Raw genomic sequence first — 12,978 nt, forward strand, 5'->3', positions numbered from 1 at the left:
ATGATAGATTAAGGCATACGTTTGTTCTTGCAACCACCTAATAGAGACTGAATCAAAAGTTGCTTTCCGTCTCTCCAAGGTTGCTGTGACATACGAGATGGTGCTGTACAAAGCTCTGTCGGGATGAATGGATCCAGTGTAATGTTTAAGGAGAGCCACAGGCTCATCCTCACTGTTTATTTTTGGCACATTACAAAACTGTTTACCACATTCTACCAATTTTCACTAGATACAAATAAAATGCAACTGACTCAGTGTGCAAGTTTCGAGTTTGTGATGTTTTTTCGGATAACAGATCCGAAAAAGTACATCTGAAAACTGCGGACTCAGTGTGCAAAGGCCTAAGTGTTTGTGTGTTTGGTCATTCATGACTATTGTGTGAAAGACTATGTGTTTCATTGACCTTGAAAGGCAGATGGATACGCCCATTTCCTTGTTTCTCACTGGTGAATCCATCTTGAAAAGCTCCCGTCTGAACCATTTGGGCCCGGTCAGAAAGTGACAGGACTAATCAGTGACGAGGGGTAGTACTTTCAGGCGCGGCGGAGTCCTGACATAAACAAGCAGCAACAAGAGGCCGCTGGAGTAATGAAGACACTAGCGTGGATGCTGCTAAAGCGCCAGTTTTATCAGAACTTGACGACATTTCTTCATTAACAGAAGAACAAAGAACAGCAGTGAGTTTTTTTCTTTTCAAAACGACAAAAGTCGTGTACTGACATGTTGACAGTAGCCATGGTTTGCGTCATGCAGCTCCATATGGAGTTTATTCCTCAGTAGCTGTGCACATGCACCTCAGTGGCGGCAATGATATCATGTGTTTTGTTGCTCTGATTGGCCCGTAAAGATGTGACAGAACTTTTATCCAGTCATCCTCTGAGTTTTTTTTCCCAAAGGCTCTGCCCTTTCCTAAATGCTGCATGTCATCTATCATCAAATTGTCTATTGACAATTATAGGCTGCAAAACTAGCTAGCAAACATAAGATAGATAATGTGTGTGGTCCACAAAATATATATTCCTGACAGAGTTTATAAGAATCAAAGGTTCCCATGTAATTCCAAAGGAAATGAATACGGGTCATTTTTATCCACTTAAGGGTTAAAGGTGTCACGCACTTGATCTCCTCCTTCAATGCATGCTACACTTTCAATCCAGGTGATGCAATAAAAATCATCTGCGTCTGATCAGCACTGATCATAATGGTGTTAGACATGAAGAAGGTAACACCACTGACATTAACACCACTGACAGTACCATCCATGACACTCTTCCAGACAAAAAACATGTTACAAAAGGATATACTTACATCAATTTGATATTTAATGTTTTTGTAATCTTTTCTGAATAATTTCCTGACAAGAAAGAGGGTAACATCAGTGACGCTATCTAAAAGCTTCATCAAATCAAGAGACATTTTTGAAAAATCTGTAAAAAGATAAAAATAAAAGAAAGGATAAGTGGGATAAATTTTGGTTCTTCGACATAGACTATCAAGAAAGAGCTACAGGAATTAAAATGATATCCTCAGCATGATTTTGATTTAAAAATAAATGACCTTTTTTAATATGGCAACACAAGTGACATGACTCTAAGGAACAGTTACTTTCATGAATAAATTATAATATCTATTTAAAATGTTTGTTTTATGTCCTTCATATTAGATATCTGAAGGCAATATATAGTATTGTTTTTTAAATGGAAGAAAAATAATATTTTGACCTCACCCTCTGTACGTGACCATGATGACCATAGCCAAAAGAACACATAGTTGTTCAAATTACGTGGTTAATGGAAAAACAAAAAAAGTATTCATAATTTTCTTTCAAGTGAAAATTTCCAGTCCACTAGGGACAGAAAAAAATCTATGTTTCTGTCGAATGGCCCTCAACATACCAGGGGTATCGACAGGAAGTGTGTTTTGTGTTCAGGTATTCTATATATTTTTACAGATGTCTGTTTGAAGCATGGTTTGAAGTAAAACATGCCACAGCTGTCTTTCCATTCACTCATGACGTCGTACGCCGACCAAACATACGTCATCAACATGCGCCTTCAGTGTTGATCGCGCCATTCCTACAGGCGTGTGTTTCCCTCACACATTACATTACCACTGGCAGAGCTTTAGCAGCTGTCGTTACGAGACTCTGATTTTCCTGCCTTCCGAGTTTCAGGTGAGTCCAGCCTTATATCACTCCCAAAAGACAGTAACCCGAGGGAGAAGTTTAATCAGTTAGCGTGCTGAACTACTTTGTAGTTTTACTAAATAAGTTTAGCTTAAGAGCTAACCTGAAGCTAGCTTTGGTGTTTGGCACTGACCCACTCATAGTCTGGTTATTGCTTGTTTACCTGACGTATAGGCGTTTGTCTTGTGATTTTTTGGGATAACTTTAGGTGAAATGTGGTGAGGGCCAACAGCCTGAACTACGAAAATCAATTTAAATCCAAATTACAGATATTTAATGTGTTTGTTGTAGTTTATGCCCCCTCTTTACCATAAGGGTTATTTTGGTTTTCTCTTTCCTGCAAAATCTGAGTGATAACCCCTGTGGACACGTTTCTCTGCTCTGATGTAAATATGTCTTCAGCTTGGCATTTTTATCACGACCTGTCTGTACCTGATAGCTGCTCGAAAGCGAAAACTGCTTTAATGTTATATGTAATCAAGGCTAGATAAAGGATTGGTTACCTCTAACATAAATTACCTGAATCGAATGGCAGATTATCGTTTTGCATGTAGAGCTAACGTTAATGCTATATGCTTTTAGTGTCAATTAAAGGATAATGTCTTGCTGCCGCTAGCTTACCTGTTCTCTCTGGAAGGATTTAACAAATAGCATATTATCGTGGGAGCAACATAGGTTAATGCATGTGGAAACACCAGACATGTACACGGCTAACGCTGCACAGGACACACAACATGCGTTATGAAGTGACACTGTCGTTCAGGCAGTTTTTAAAGCTAACTTAGCTTCATATCATGTTAGCAAGCTACCTGTTACACAATTGACACATTTGCTTTGTCAGTGACAGGCAGCCAACAAGCAAGCAGTGCGTTTCTGCATACAAAAGACTATCAGCAACCAGATGTGGTTTGTGACTAGAATGACAGAAGATGCTCACAGACTGGACATGGCAACTAAAGCAGGCCTTATATGAATCACTATGAAGAGAATGGGTGTGAATAATGAAATCAATGCAGGCTGAATTCAGTGCAGCAGCTTTGTTTGCATTTTCTAATGCTGACTCAATGTCCCACAGTAATGATTTACCAAATGAACCAGGGAAAATTTTGCAATCATAGGGGTTATTAGTTGATCATGCACTTCTTATGCTACAAGCATAAGCTTTTCATAGGTTTCAGATGGATACATTTGATTGGTTATCAAATTCTGACTTTATTTTACAAGATTATCAAGACGTCTACGTAGATGAAACAAGAAATCAGTAAAAAAAAAAAAATACTCAATATAAAATATAAGCTTAACAAAGAACAGGGAAGAAGAAAATGAACATTAAAAAATATAAGCATAAGTGCCTTGGTGTTATGTGACCAGTAATTGCTACATTACTGATAAGAGATGTATTGATCTTATTACAGGTTCTCTGCCATTAAAATAGGAACTGTAATGAAATTGTATTCAAATACATGCTCTTAAATATGAAGGTGGCCCCCCTTTTGTAGATACAACAGCCTCCGCTCTTATTGGAAGGCTTTCTACAAGATTTTGGAGTGTTTTTGTGTGAATATGTGCCCATTGATTCTGTAGAGCATTTATCTCTTTTCCAGTTCATCTGAAAAGTGCTCTATGTGGTTGAGGTCAGTGGGCCAGTCAAGTTCTTCCAAACCAAACTCATTAAACCTAGGGCTGTACGATATTATCATTCTTTGAAATCTTTCTCTTCCTAACTCTGCCAGGCTTGTTCTGTTCTGTGTGGCTCAAATCGAATGTCACGATGATACTTCTCGCTCCAGTTCTTAACACTTGGAATCGCTGGGATAACTTTGTAGATCCTTCTCCTGCTTTGTGAGCTTTGCTAATTCTCAAGACTGAACTGATTTATTTTGGTTTTGGCATGGTGCCTTCTCAAGTGACAGCCTAAACTCTTTCTGAGGCTTTTATACTGTGTAAACTGGGATATAACCCTTAGTTTCAACTTGATTTTACAAGCACTGAGCATTGTAAAGTTAAGGCACATCATTGACTAACAGTGGTTTTTACTACGGCTCGACTAAAAGGTCAGTTCTAAAGGGACTTAATAATTTTGACCCTTGTAGTTTTTGGTTTTAGTGAAATAAATTTGCTTCTCTGTGCAAAGCAAAATAGTGTAAGTATCCAAAATAAAACTAGAATGTTTGGAAAAGCTGTGTGATAAACTCTCCACTTTGTTTAACAGCACTTGGGAAATACTTGAGAAAAAAAGAAATTTTCATAGGGGGCTAATAATTTTGTCCTCATGTGTTCGTGGACCCTGCCGTAGACAAACTTTTCACTGGCGAATTAAATCTTTGACACATCTTCCATACAAGATGCCATGGATAATGTGAGCAGCTCTGACTTATCCTCTGCCAAGATCAAGTTAAACTTTATTTTTATTTCCGTAGGAAGACCAGGATGCTTATATTTATCAGACTGAAACAATTTTGTTCGGGTTTGGGATGCACAATATTGGCATATTAATTTTGGCAGATAATGCCAATATCAATATGTCTGCAGAAAATGTATGCCGATATTCAGAGCTGATGTATCAGCTATAAATACAGGGTGTCTGTGGGGTCTTAAAAAGTATTAAAAGTTGATATATCAATTTAGCAAAAATTAAGGATTTAAAAAGTCTTAAATGCAAGAGGATATGGCCTTAAATTTTGTAGCTTTTTATATGTATTCATTTTAAAATATACGTTATTTTGTGCACTTATGTGCTGTTCCACTAAGTTGTCAGTGTGTCTTCAAAGCTCCGCAGGGCCTCTAGTATGGGCTGAGATTTGTGCCACCAGAAACTGAATTTGAATAATGATATTGAACTTGAATAGGATGATTTGAATTTGAATTTAATGTTTTGATATAGATTTTTTTTTGCTTTGAAACTGAATTTGTTTGGTTTGAAATTGTGTTTTATTCACTTGAGCATTTAACTCTATATATTCCTTAAATTCAAAAATAAAAAATTCCATTTCAGTTCATTCAATTCAAATTCAGTTCTACATTTCAATTTCAGTTCAGCGTGGCACACTGTTTACGTAATCCACTTTCGTGAGGAAGAGTAATCGAGCACAGATAGTTCTCAACTGAGCGGGATGTTAGTAATGTTAGGACTTAACATTGTGTTTTTCTTCCTGTAAACGATAAATATGAATAATTTTAAGCTTAATACAAACCTGATTATTGCGTCCTTGGTCTTGAGACATCACGTAAAAGACGCCAGCTCTGCTCAGTTCTTCTTCTACTTGTATTTTCGGCTGTCCCGCTCAGTTGAGACCTATCTGTGCTTGATTATTCTTCCTCACGGAAGTGGATGACGTAAACAGTGTGCCACGCTGAACTGAAATTGAATTGTAGAACTGAATTTGAATTGAATGAGCTGAAATGGATTTTTTAATTTTTGAATTTAAGGAATGTATAGAGTTGAATGCTCAAGTGAATAAAATACACTTTCAAAGCAAACAAACTCAGTTTCAAAGCAAAAAAAATACAGTCTCAAAACATTAAATTCAAATTCAAATCATGCTATTCAAGTTCAATATCATTATTCAAATTCAGTTTCTGGTGGCACAAATGTCAGCTCATACTCTAGCTAGCAAGTAAACTGTATATGATCAAGTAATGTGTGCAGTTAAGTGACTGGTAAATGCACGTTTTCTGGGAAGTGAATGGAAAAGTTGGGGCCACAGCTGAGCCCTGTACCTGACAACTTTTTGGAAATAACAAACAGCTTTGCAGTGAAGCTTGGGCCTAGTGTACTACTAGCAAAGCATCTGTTAATGCTACTACCACTAGCATTTGTGCCATGGCTGGCAGCTGGTTTGGGAGGAAGTCTGGGAGCAATTTAAGACAACACCAATCAGAGGTGAAGGATAATATTCTTAATAAAATGTACTTGTATGGCCTCTTCAAAAGCGGTACTGGTGACTTTATGTAGCTGCAATGTTTACTGGTGACGGTTTAGTAGTTTACGGCCAACACTTGAGCATGTGCACATTATCATCACAGTAGAGAAACGATACATAGTTCAGCCCTAGCCCTGATTATCTTTGTGATGTGTTTCTGGTAATGAGGAAGTGTTAACTGCTGATTGGCTTTATACACAATGTCAAGCAGATTTGTGGCTCAAGTTTAAATGATCTGTAATTGATTGTTGGTGGTACTTTGATGCAGATATCTGTTTATAGGGAAAGTAAATCATTAGTTTACCATCTATGTGAGCTGGTATGTCATCAGTGCAGACTAGGGCTGGGCAATTAATCACAAATTAGATTAAATTGCAAAATGGCCTGCTGCAATTTACAAATCGCAGAAGTTGCTTTATTTCTTTAACTTGAAATGTGTCAAAATACTGGTTTAATAAATCATTTTTTGCAGAGATTTGATGCACATTATACAAGCATTTAAGTGTCATTTTTTATAGTGGTATACAAAAATCCTCTTTTTTGTGTTTTATGTATGTTTTTCTTAATCAGAATGAGTGACATAAATATGATAATGTCCTTAAACAAAGCAAATGACATCCCATTTGCAAAATGGGCAAAAATAGTAAGCTCATTCTGTGACGCATCATTATCACCGTATTCAGGCCTGTTCTTCTTACAGTTCCTGCTGCAAAATTCACTGAGAATTTATTGATTTATTTGGGACAAACATTACCTTTTACATGGAGTAGCTTTTTGCTGGATTCTTCCACTCAATAAAAAGCAAAACACAGTTGTTACATGGAATATTGAGCTCTGCTGCAAAGAAGGCAATAACAAGAAATGGCTTAAGCTCATGCCTCGATCTATAGAGAGTGGTTTTCAACCTTGGGGTCAGGACCCCCTTGGGGGTCGTGAGACACTGAGAGGGGGTTGCTAGATTCCTTAAAAAACTAAGAATATGCTTAAAATGACACTCTTTCCTCTTTACACCAATTTTACCAAATGTAAACCCTCTTTCATCCCATTTAACACCAATTTTGGCAATTTTAGAACATTTTTGCTACTTAAAATCCTTTTTTGTCCATTTGAAACCCTTCCCATCACTTTTTTTCTGCCTGTTTTTGTCTCTTCCAAACTTTTTACAACCCCTTTTGCTCATTTTAAACAGAGTTAACCAATTTTTGCTAGTTTATATCAAATTTTCATCCCATTCCACCTAAGTTCCACAAATTGTGTGCACTTAATACACATTTTAGCCACTTTTTAACCCCCTCTTACCACTTTTTGCGCCCATTTTTGACACTTTAACTGAAATACATTCTTTAGAAATCTAATTTCACCACCTTTTCCACCATGTTTTTGCCATTATTAACCAATTTTAGCAATTTTTAACCCATTTTAAAATGTTTTTAACAGCTTAACTTCACTATGGACCATGTGTAATGATTGCCTCTCTGTGTACTGTTTCTTTAAATGCTTTTGGTTACTATGGTGATGCAAAGCGTCATGAGGATGTAACCTGTACACTTTGTGGTCGACAGTAGTTGCTCCCGGTACTGATACTTTGCCTTTGTTTGTAAGTTGGGACTCTGGAGCCATTTATTTGCTTTTTCCTCCACATAAGTGTGCTTATGCAACCTGTGAAGAATGTCTGAGCTTCCCTGCAAACATTAAACGTGCAGTGTGACGGTAAAGAGCTGTTTCAAGTCATGTTTTCAACTCTTTTGACTCGTGGAGACCTCCCTGACCACTACAAATGGTGCCTGAACCGTGTCTGAATTCCTGGCAACTCTGGATAAAGAAGTTTGTTCGGTGAGTTTTCCAGCCTTGAGTTATCCTTCTCTGGCCCAGTGTTGGTCCTTTTCGTTGGACATTGGATGTTTAACCGGACTTTTGTACGAGGGATGGACTGTTCACCTGCCTAACGGAGCTGCATCGTTTCCCTTGCTGCGGCCTGCTAAGTGGAGTCAAGCTGCAACCATAGACTGTAGAAAGAATTGGACAAACCCCGTGTGATGTCAGTCGTCTGCTTACAATAGACGGGTTAAAATGGCTTTTGAAGCCAATCTGTGGATGCTTCCATATTGAAATCACGGTCTCAACTGAACTTTGGATCAACCTAGTGGCCCGCTCACTAAGGGCGACTTCCTGTCAGCCTGCTAGCTAGCATTCCGGTTGACAGGAACGGAGCCTCTGCCTGCCGAGCTGTCAATCAAATGAGACTCGCCAATCACCGTGAAGTGAGGTTTAACCTAAATATAATCCAAACAATCGTGGTACAAAAAAATTCACAGTGGGAGCACAATAAGACACTAGCTGATGAGACACGTTTGGTGTTTTGAACCAGGCTGTAAACCAGTTTATTTTGTGTGTCAAAACCGGCTGTTTAACATGTGTGCAGACGGAACTTCCAGTTTTCCTGCAGCCAGCCTCAAGTGGACAGTCGTGGTATAGCAATTTTGCACTTCTGCATTGGCTTCATTTTTTAGGACCGGAGGTTGCCGCTTGGCTGCAACATTACGGAGAGACCGGAAGTCGACGTGAACGCCGCCACGGAGCCCTTCACAATAAAAGCCTCCCAGCGGAAATCGCAATAGAGGACGTCTTTCAACAGTGACTTGGATGTGTTCTTTGAAGAGGAGACGAGAGACAGGAAAAGAGGACTCTAAGGACTAAAGAAACAAGAAAATAAGGGGTGAGACTTTTAATTTATAATGAAAAAATAAGAGATAAGGAAAAAATAGAGAAAAAATTAACGTGAAAGAAAATCTAAATGCTATTTTGGATGTACTTCTGTTTGGGTAACATGTTTCTTGAGATGTGTGGTATTTGAGTCTCTGATATAGATATTGCTCGTATCAGTCTATGTACACATTACATTGTTTATGTGTTTTGGTGAGGGTTGCAGTTTTAATAGTGCCTGTTATTTTGTTATTGGCCTATTCAGGGGATAAAATGGCAAATCAGGACTCATTTTGGATAGAGATGGAGACTGGTAGTGATTATACTGAGGCTGCAGGACCTAACAATCTTATTGTAGACCATCTTGCAGAGCAGGTTAATCATCTGTGGGCTCAGGTAGCTACATTACAGACAGGTTTAGACCAGTCACTTCAGATACAGAGTGCTCTACTGCAGTGTTTAGACAACCAGACACAACCCATGACTTTAACCAACACCGCGCCTAAGTTTTTTGTCTCCGCCCCATCACCACAACACATAGCCTGCAAAAATCAGTCTTACTAAATGCCACTGAACCCAAATGTCAGCACCTTCATTCATCATCCAGGGGTGATGCCTGAGAAGTTTAACGCAGATGGCAGTATTCAGCCTGATGATTGGCTCCAGTCTGTGTTCATCTAACCACATGTGGACTTCCTGATGCCCAGCCTTCCCTAGAGCTGCCCAGACTGCTTGATAAAGAGCTAAAGAAGTGGTTTTCAGCCATGCAGCCTCACTTGACTTCATTGGAACAGTTTTCTGAACTGTTCCGTCTTGCTCTCTTACCTGTTGACGGTCAGGAAATGATTTGGCGTGCCATTTTGGGTAGCGTTCAAAGACAGGATGAGCCACTCCCCACCTTTGTTACTCACTTGGTAAGTGAGTTCAAAAGAATGAAAAATCCACCTCCTGAAGCTGTCCAAGTGGAGATAATACACCGCCATGTGTCTGATCGTTATAAACTTGCACTTTATGGTTGTACCATGACGTCCATTGCAGACCTCTTACTAAAAGCTCGTGAGCTACACTCAGTTTTGGGCCCAGTGTCCTCTACAAGGCAGTTTTCTGTTCCACCACCACCCCCACGCCAAAACCTCCGCTGCTTTAACTGTTCAGCCCCTGGTGTCACAGCTAGAAACTGCCAGAACTGTGCAGAAAGACAACATTACAGGGAGAAAGCTCAGGAGCATCTTGACACTGGTTTAGCAGATAGAGCCACAGAAGCAGTTGAAAGGAGCGTGAAACAAGATTCAGGGTCCTGCCCCCGTAATTACCAAAGAAACAATCTTAATCAGACGAACCAGGCTAGCACAGCTGACAAACATCCCCCTGACATCCCACCCACAGTCAAGCTAATGCAGCGCAGTCAGAAGAAACCAGTTACCTGTGACGTGAGCATCAACAATGTTCATGTGGTGGCGGTTGTGGACACAGGAGCCTCCTTGTCAGCTCTTCGCTCCTCCACTCTTGTTGACTGTGATATTAGAGGTGATTATGTGATGCCGTATAGCTTCAGTGACATTGAACTTGCAGACTCAACAAGCTGTACCCCAACAGGCATTGTCTCGCTGTCATTTCAGCTGCTGGGGCAGACCTTTACTCATCCATTTGCTGTGGTCCCTAACCTTTCCTGCCCACTTCTGCTTGCTACTGACTTCATGATTCCTGCTGATGTTCATGTTCACCCAGCCACAAATGGAGTGTGGTTGGGAGGAAAATTGTCACCAACCCCTGATCTTTGCTGTGGTGATCAAAAGGAACTGGAGGGTCAAATCACGTGCATGTGGGTAAAAGACTCTATAGTTGACTTTCAAGGCAAGCTGCAGAGGCACAACAAGACACTGACAGAGCAAAATGCCCAGCGGCCCAGGAGATATGAAAATCAGCAGAGGGAGAGGGACTTTCTGCTGAAGGATGCCACAGAGTCCAGCCACAAGTGTGAGATGATGAAGGAGCAGGAAACACAGCTCAAACAACAGCTCTCAATGTACGTGGACAAGTTTGAGGAGTTTCAGAGCACCCTGGCAAAGAGCTATGAGGTCTTCACCACTTTCAGATGGGAGATGGGGAAAATGACCAAGAAGATTAAGAGGCTGGAGAGGAAAACAACGCAGTGGAGGACAAAATGGGAGAACAACAACCAGGCTTTGCTGCAGATGGCTGAGGAGAAGTCTCTGCGCGATAGCCACTTCAAGGCTATGCAGGGAAAGCTGGAGCTGCTGGAGCGGCTGTGCCTAACGCTGCGGATGGAGAGGAATGACCTCAATAGCCGCCTCAGCCTCCTACAGGAACAAGGAGACAAAGGGACCATGGCAGCCTCTGAGCCAGGAGGGTCTGTGGAATTGGAGAAGTACAGGTTCGACTTCCTGTTCAGTGACCCTTATCAGTCCCCTGAGGGTTCGATGGCAATGCCTTTTGGACATTCACACTCAGTACCTCACTCTCATACCCCACGTTACTTTCTTCGCCCTAGACACAAGCCTCAAGTAGCTCTGGGTTAGTAGGTCTATAGTTGGACCTACCTTTTAGGCCACAGGGTCTAGTTTTTCTGTTTTTTTCCAACAAAGCTCTAAGTTTTCATTGGGGTTTAGGATGATTTATCTGGGTGTTCTAAATCCTGATATTTATGTGTTAACCTCATTGTTTGCTCACAGTTTCTTTGTGATGTTCATTTGTTACACAAGTTCTCTATGAGAAGAAAAAACTGAAAACTGTCTATGCAGAGTAATCTGCAGGATGTGATGCATTTGATGTACATGTCATTTTCTTGTTTACTTGATGATTACCTAAAATTTAAAGGAGGACATGGACATTTTTCTTTTATGGCCCAAGGACGTCCCATTTTTTAAGGGGGGGGGTGTATGTAATGATTGCCTCTCTGTGTACTGTTTCTTTAAATGCTTTTACTATGGTGACGCACAGTGTTGTGACAATGTAACCTGTTCACTTCGCGGTCAGACAGTAGTTGCTCCCAGTACCGATACTTTGCTTTTGTGTGTAAGTTGGGACTCTGGAACCATTTATTTGCTTTTTCCTCCACATAAGTGTGCTTATGCGACCTGTGAAGAATGTCTGAGCTTCCCTGCAAACATTAAACGTGCAGTGTGACGGTAAAGAGCTATTTCGAGTCATGTTTTCAACTCTTTTGACTTGTGGAGACCTCCCTGACCGCTACACATGGTTTTTCTAACCTCCATTGGCCCCCAGTTTGGCTGGGTCCCAGAAACCTCCCCCTTTATCCGTCCTTATGGACAGCCTTGTCTGCACTATTCTTGAATATGCATGGCTGTGTTCTACCACCTTCAGGTACAATGGGGGTCCCTGGTCTCTGGCGCTGCTCTTACAGATGGGGCAGGCTCAGAGAATACCCAGTAAAGGTGTCACTATGTTAAGGAGGAGTGCTGCTATAACCTCAAGTTTTATTATAAGGCACGTAGGCTAGATGATGTTAAATACGTGTATCTGCTAGCTTACTTCTCCGTTAGCTTTGTCCTTTCCAATTATGTGCTGATGGTCGCAGTGAATTGGCTGACAGTGAGAGGACAGAGTGCTTAGTCTGCGCAAACTTCTGATTAAAGAATGATGTGTAAAAAATGCATTTTTTTTCTCCACTAATATCGTAGCTGCTTCTGTTTGGTTAACAAGCTAATATGCGTCTGAATGTAGCATACAGGTCTGATATGACACGGACAGAGAGACAGCAGTGTCTGAGGGAGAGATGTAGGAGAGAGAGACAGGAGCATGGAGAAGTAGATCAATGCAGCCACACACTGCATAAACTTTGTGTTTATTGTTAGGGTAAAGACGCGATTTAGTGATAGATTTTTTTAAAATTACCATTGAACTCCTATAAGACTCATGTTATCATGACACTGTTAGAAAAGGGGGATTTATTCGTTTACATTAGCTTTATTAACATCAGAACCCAATGTGATACTACAATATGGACCACACTCTAACAGTGCTTAATGAGTGTCTAATAATGTTTGGAATATCTTCCTATTACTCTGAGTATCAGTAAATATATAAGGGGTGTCCAAACTATGGCCCGTGGGCCAACTGTGGCCCTTTGTCCTTTTGAATTGGCCTGCAATCCATTAAAAAGACCCACATAAGAACCTAAAACTT

The 12,978-nt window shown here is 40.3% G+C and overlaps 2 protein-coding genes across 2 annotated transcripts in view; both read left to right on the forward strand.

The window, feature by feature from the left end:
* The first annotated feature begins 2,065 nt into the window (after positions 1-2,065).
* ipo11 (importin 11) overlaps positions 2,066-12,978 on the forward strand; it is a 261,649-nt gene continuing 250,736 nt past the window's right edge. The window contains exon 1 of the mRNA XM_041787347.1: positions 2,066-2,173. The gene's annotated coding sequence lies outside the window, so the exon portion shown is untranslated. The remainder of the gene's footprint in view (positions 2,174-12,978) is intronic.
* Positions 9,834-11,624, forward strand: LOC121509765. Its single transcript, XM_041787425.1, has one exon. It carries the CDS (start codon positions 9,834-9,836, stop codon positions 11,349-11,351), a length of 1,518 nt encoding a protein of 505 aa, XP_041643359.1. The 3' UTR covers positions 11,352-11,624.

This window comes from Cheilinus undulatus, linkage group 5 (assembly GCF_018320785.1).
Source record: "Cheilinus undulatus linkage group 5, ASM1832078v1, whole genome shotgun sequence".
Lineage (NCBI taxonomy): Eukaryota > Metazoa > Chordata > Actinopteri > Labriformes > Labridae > Cheilinus > Cheilinus undulatus.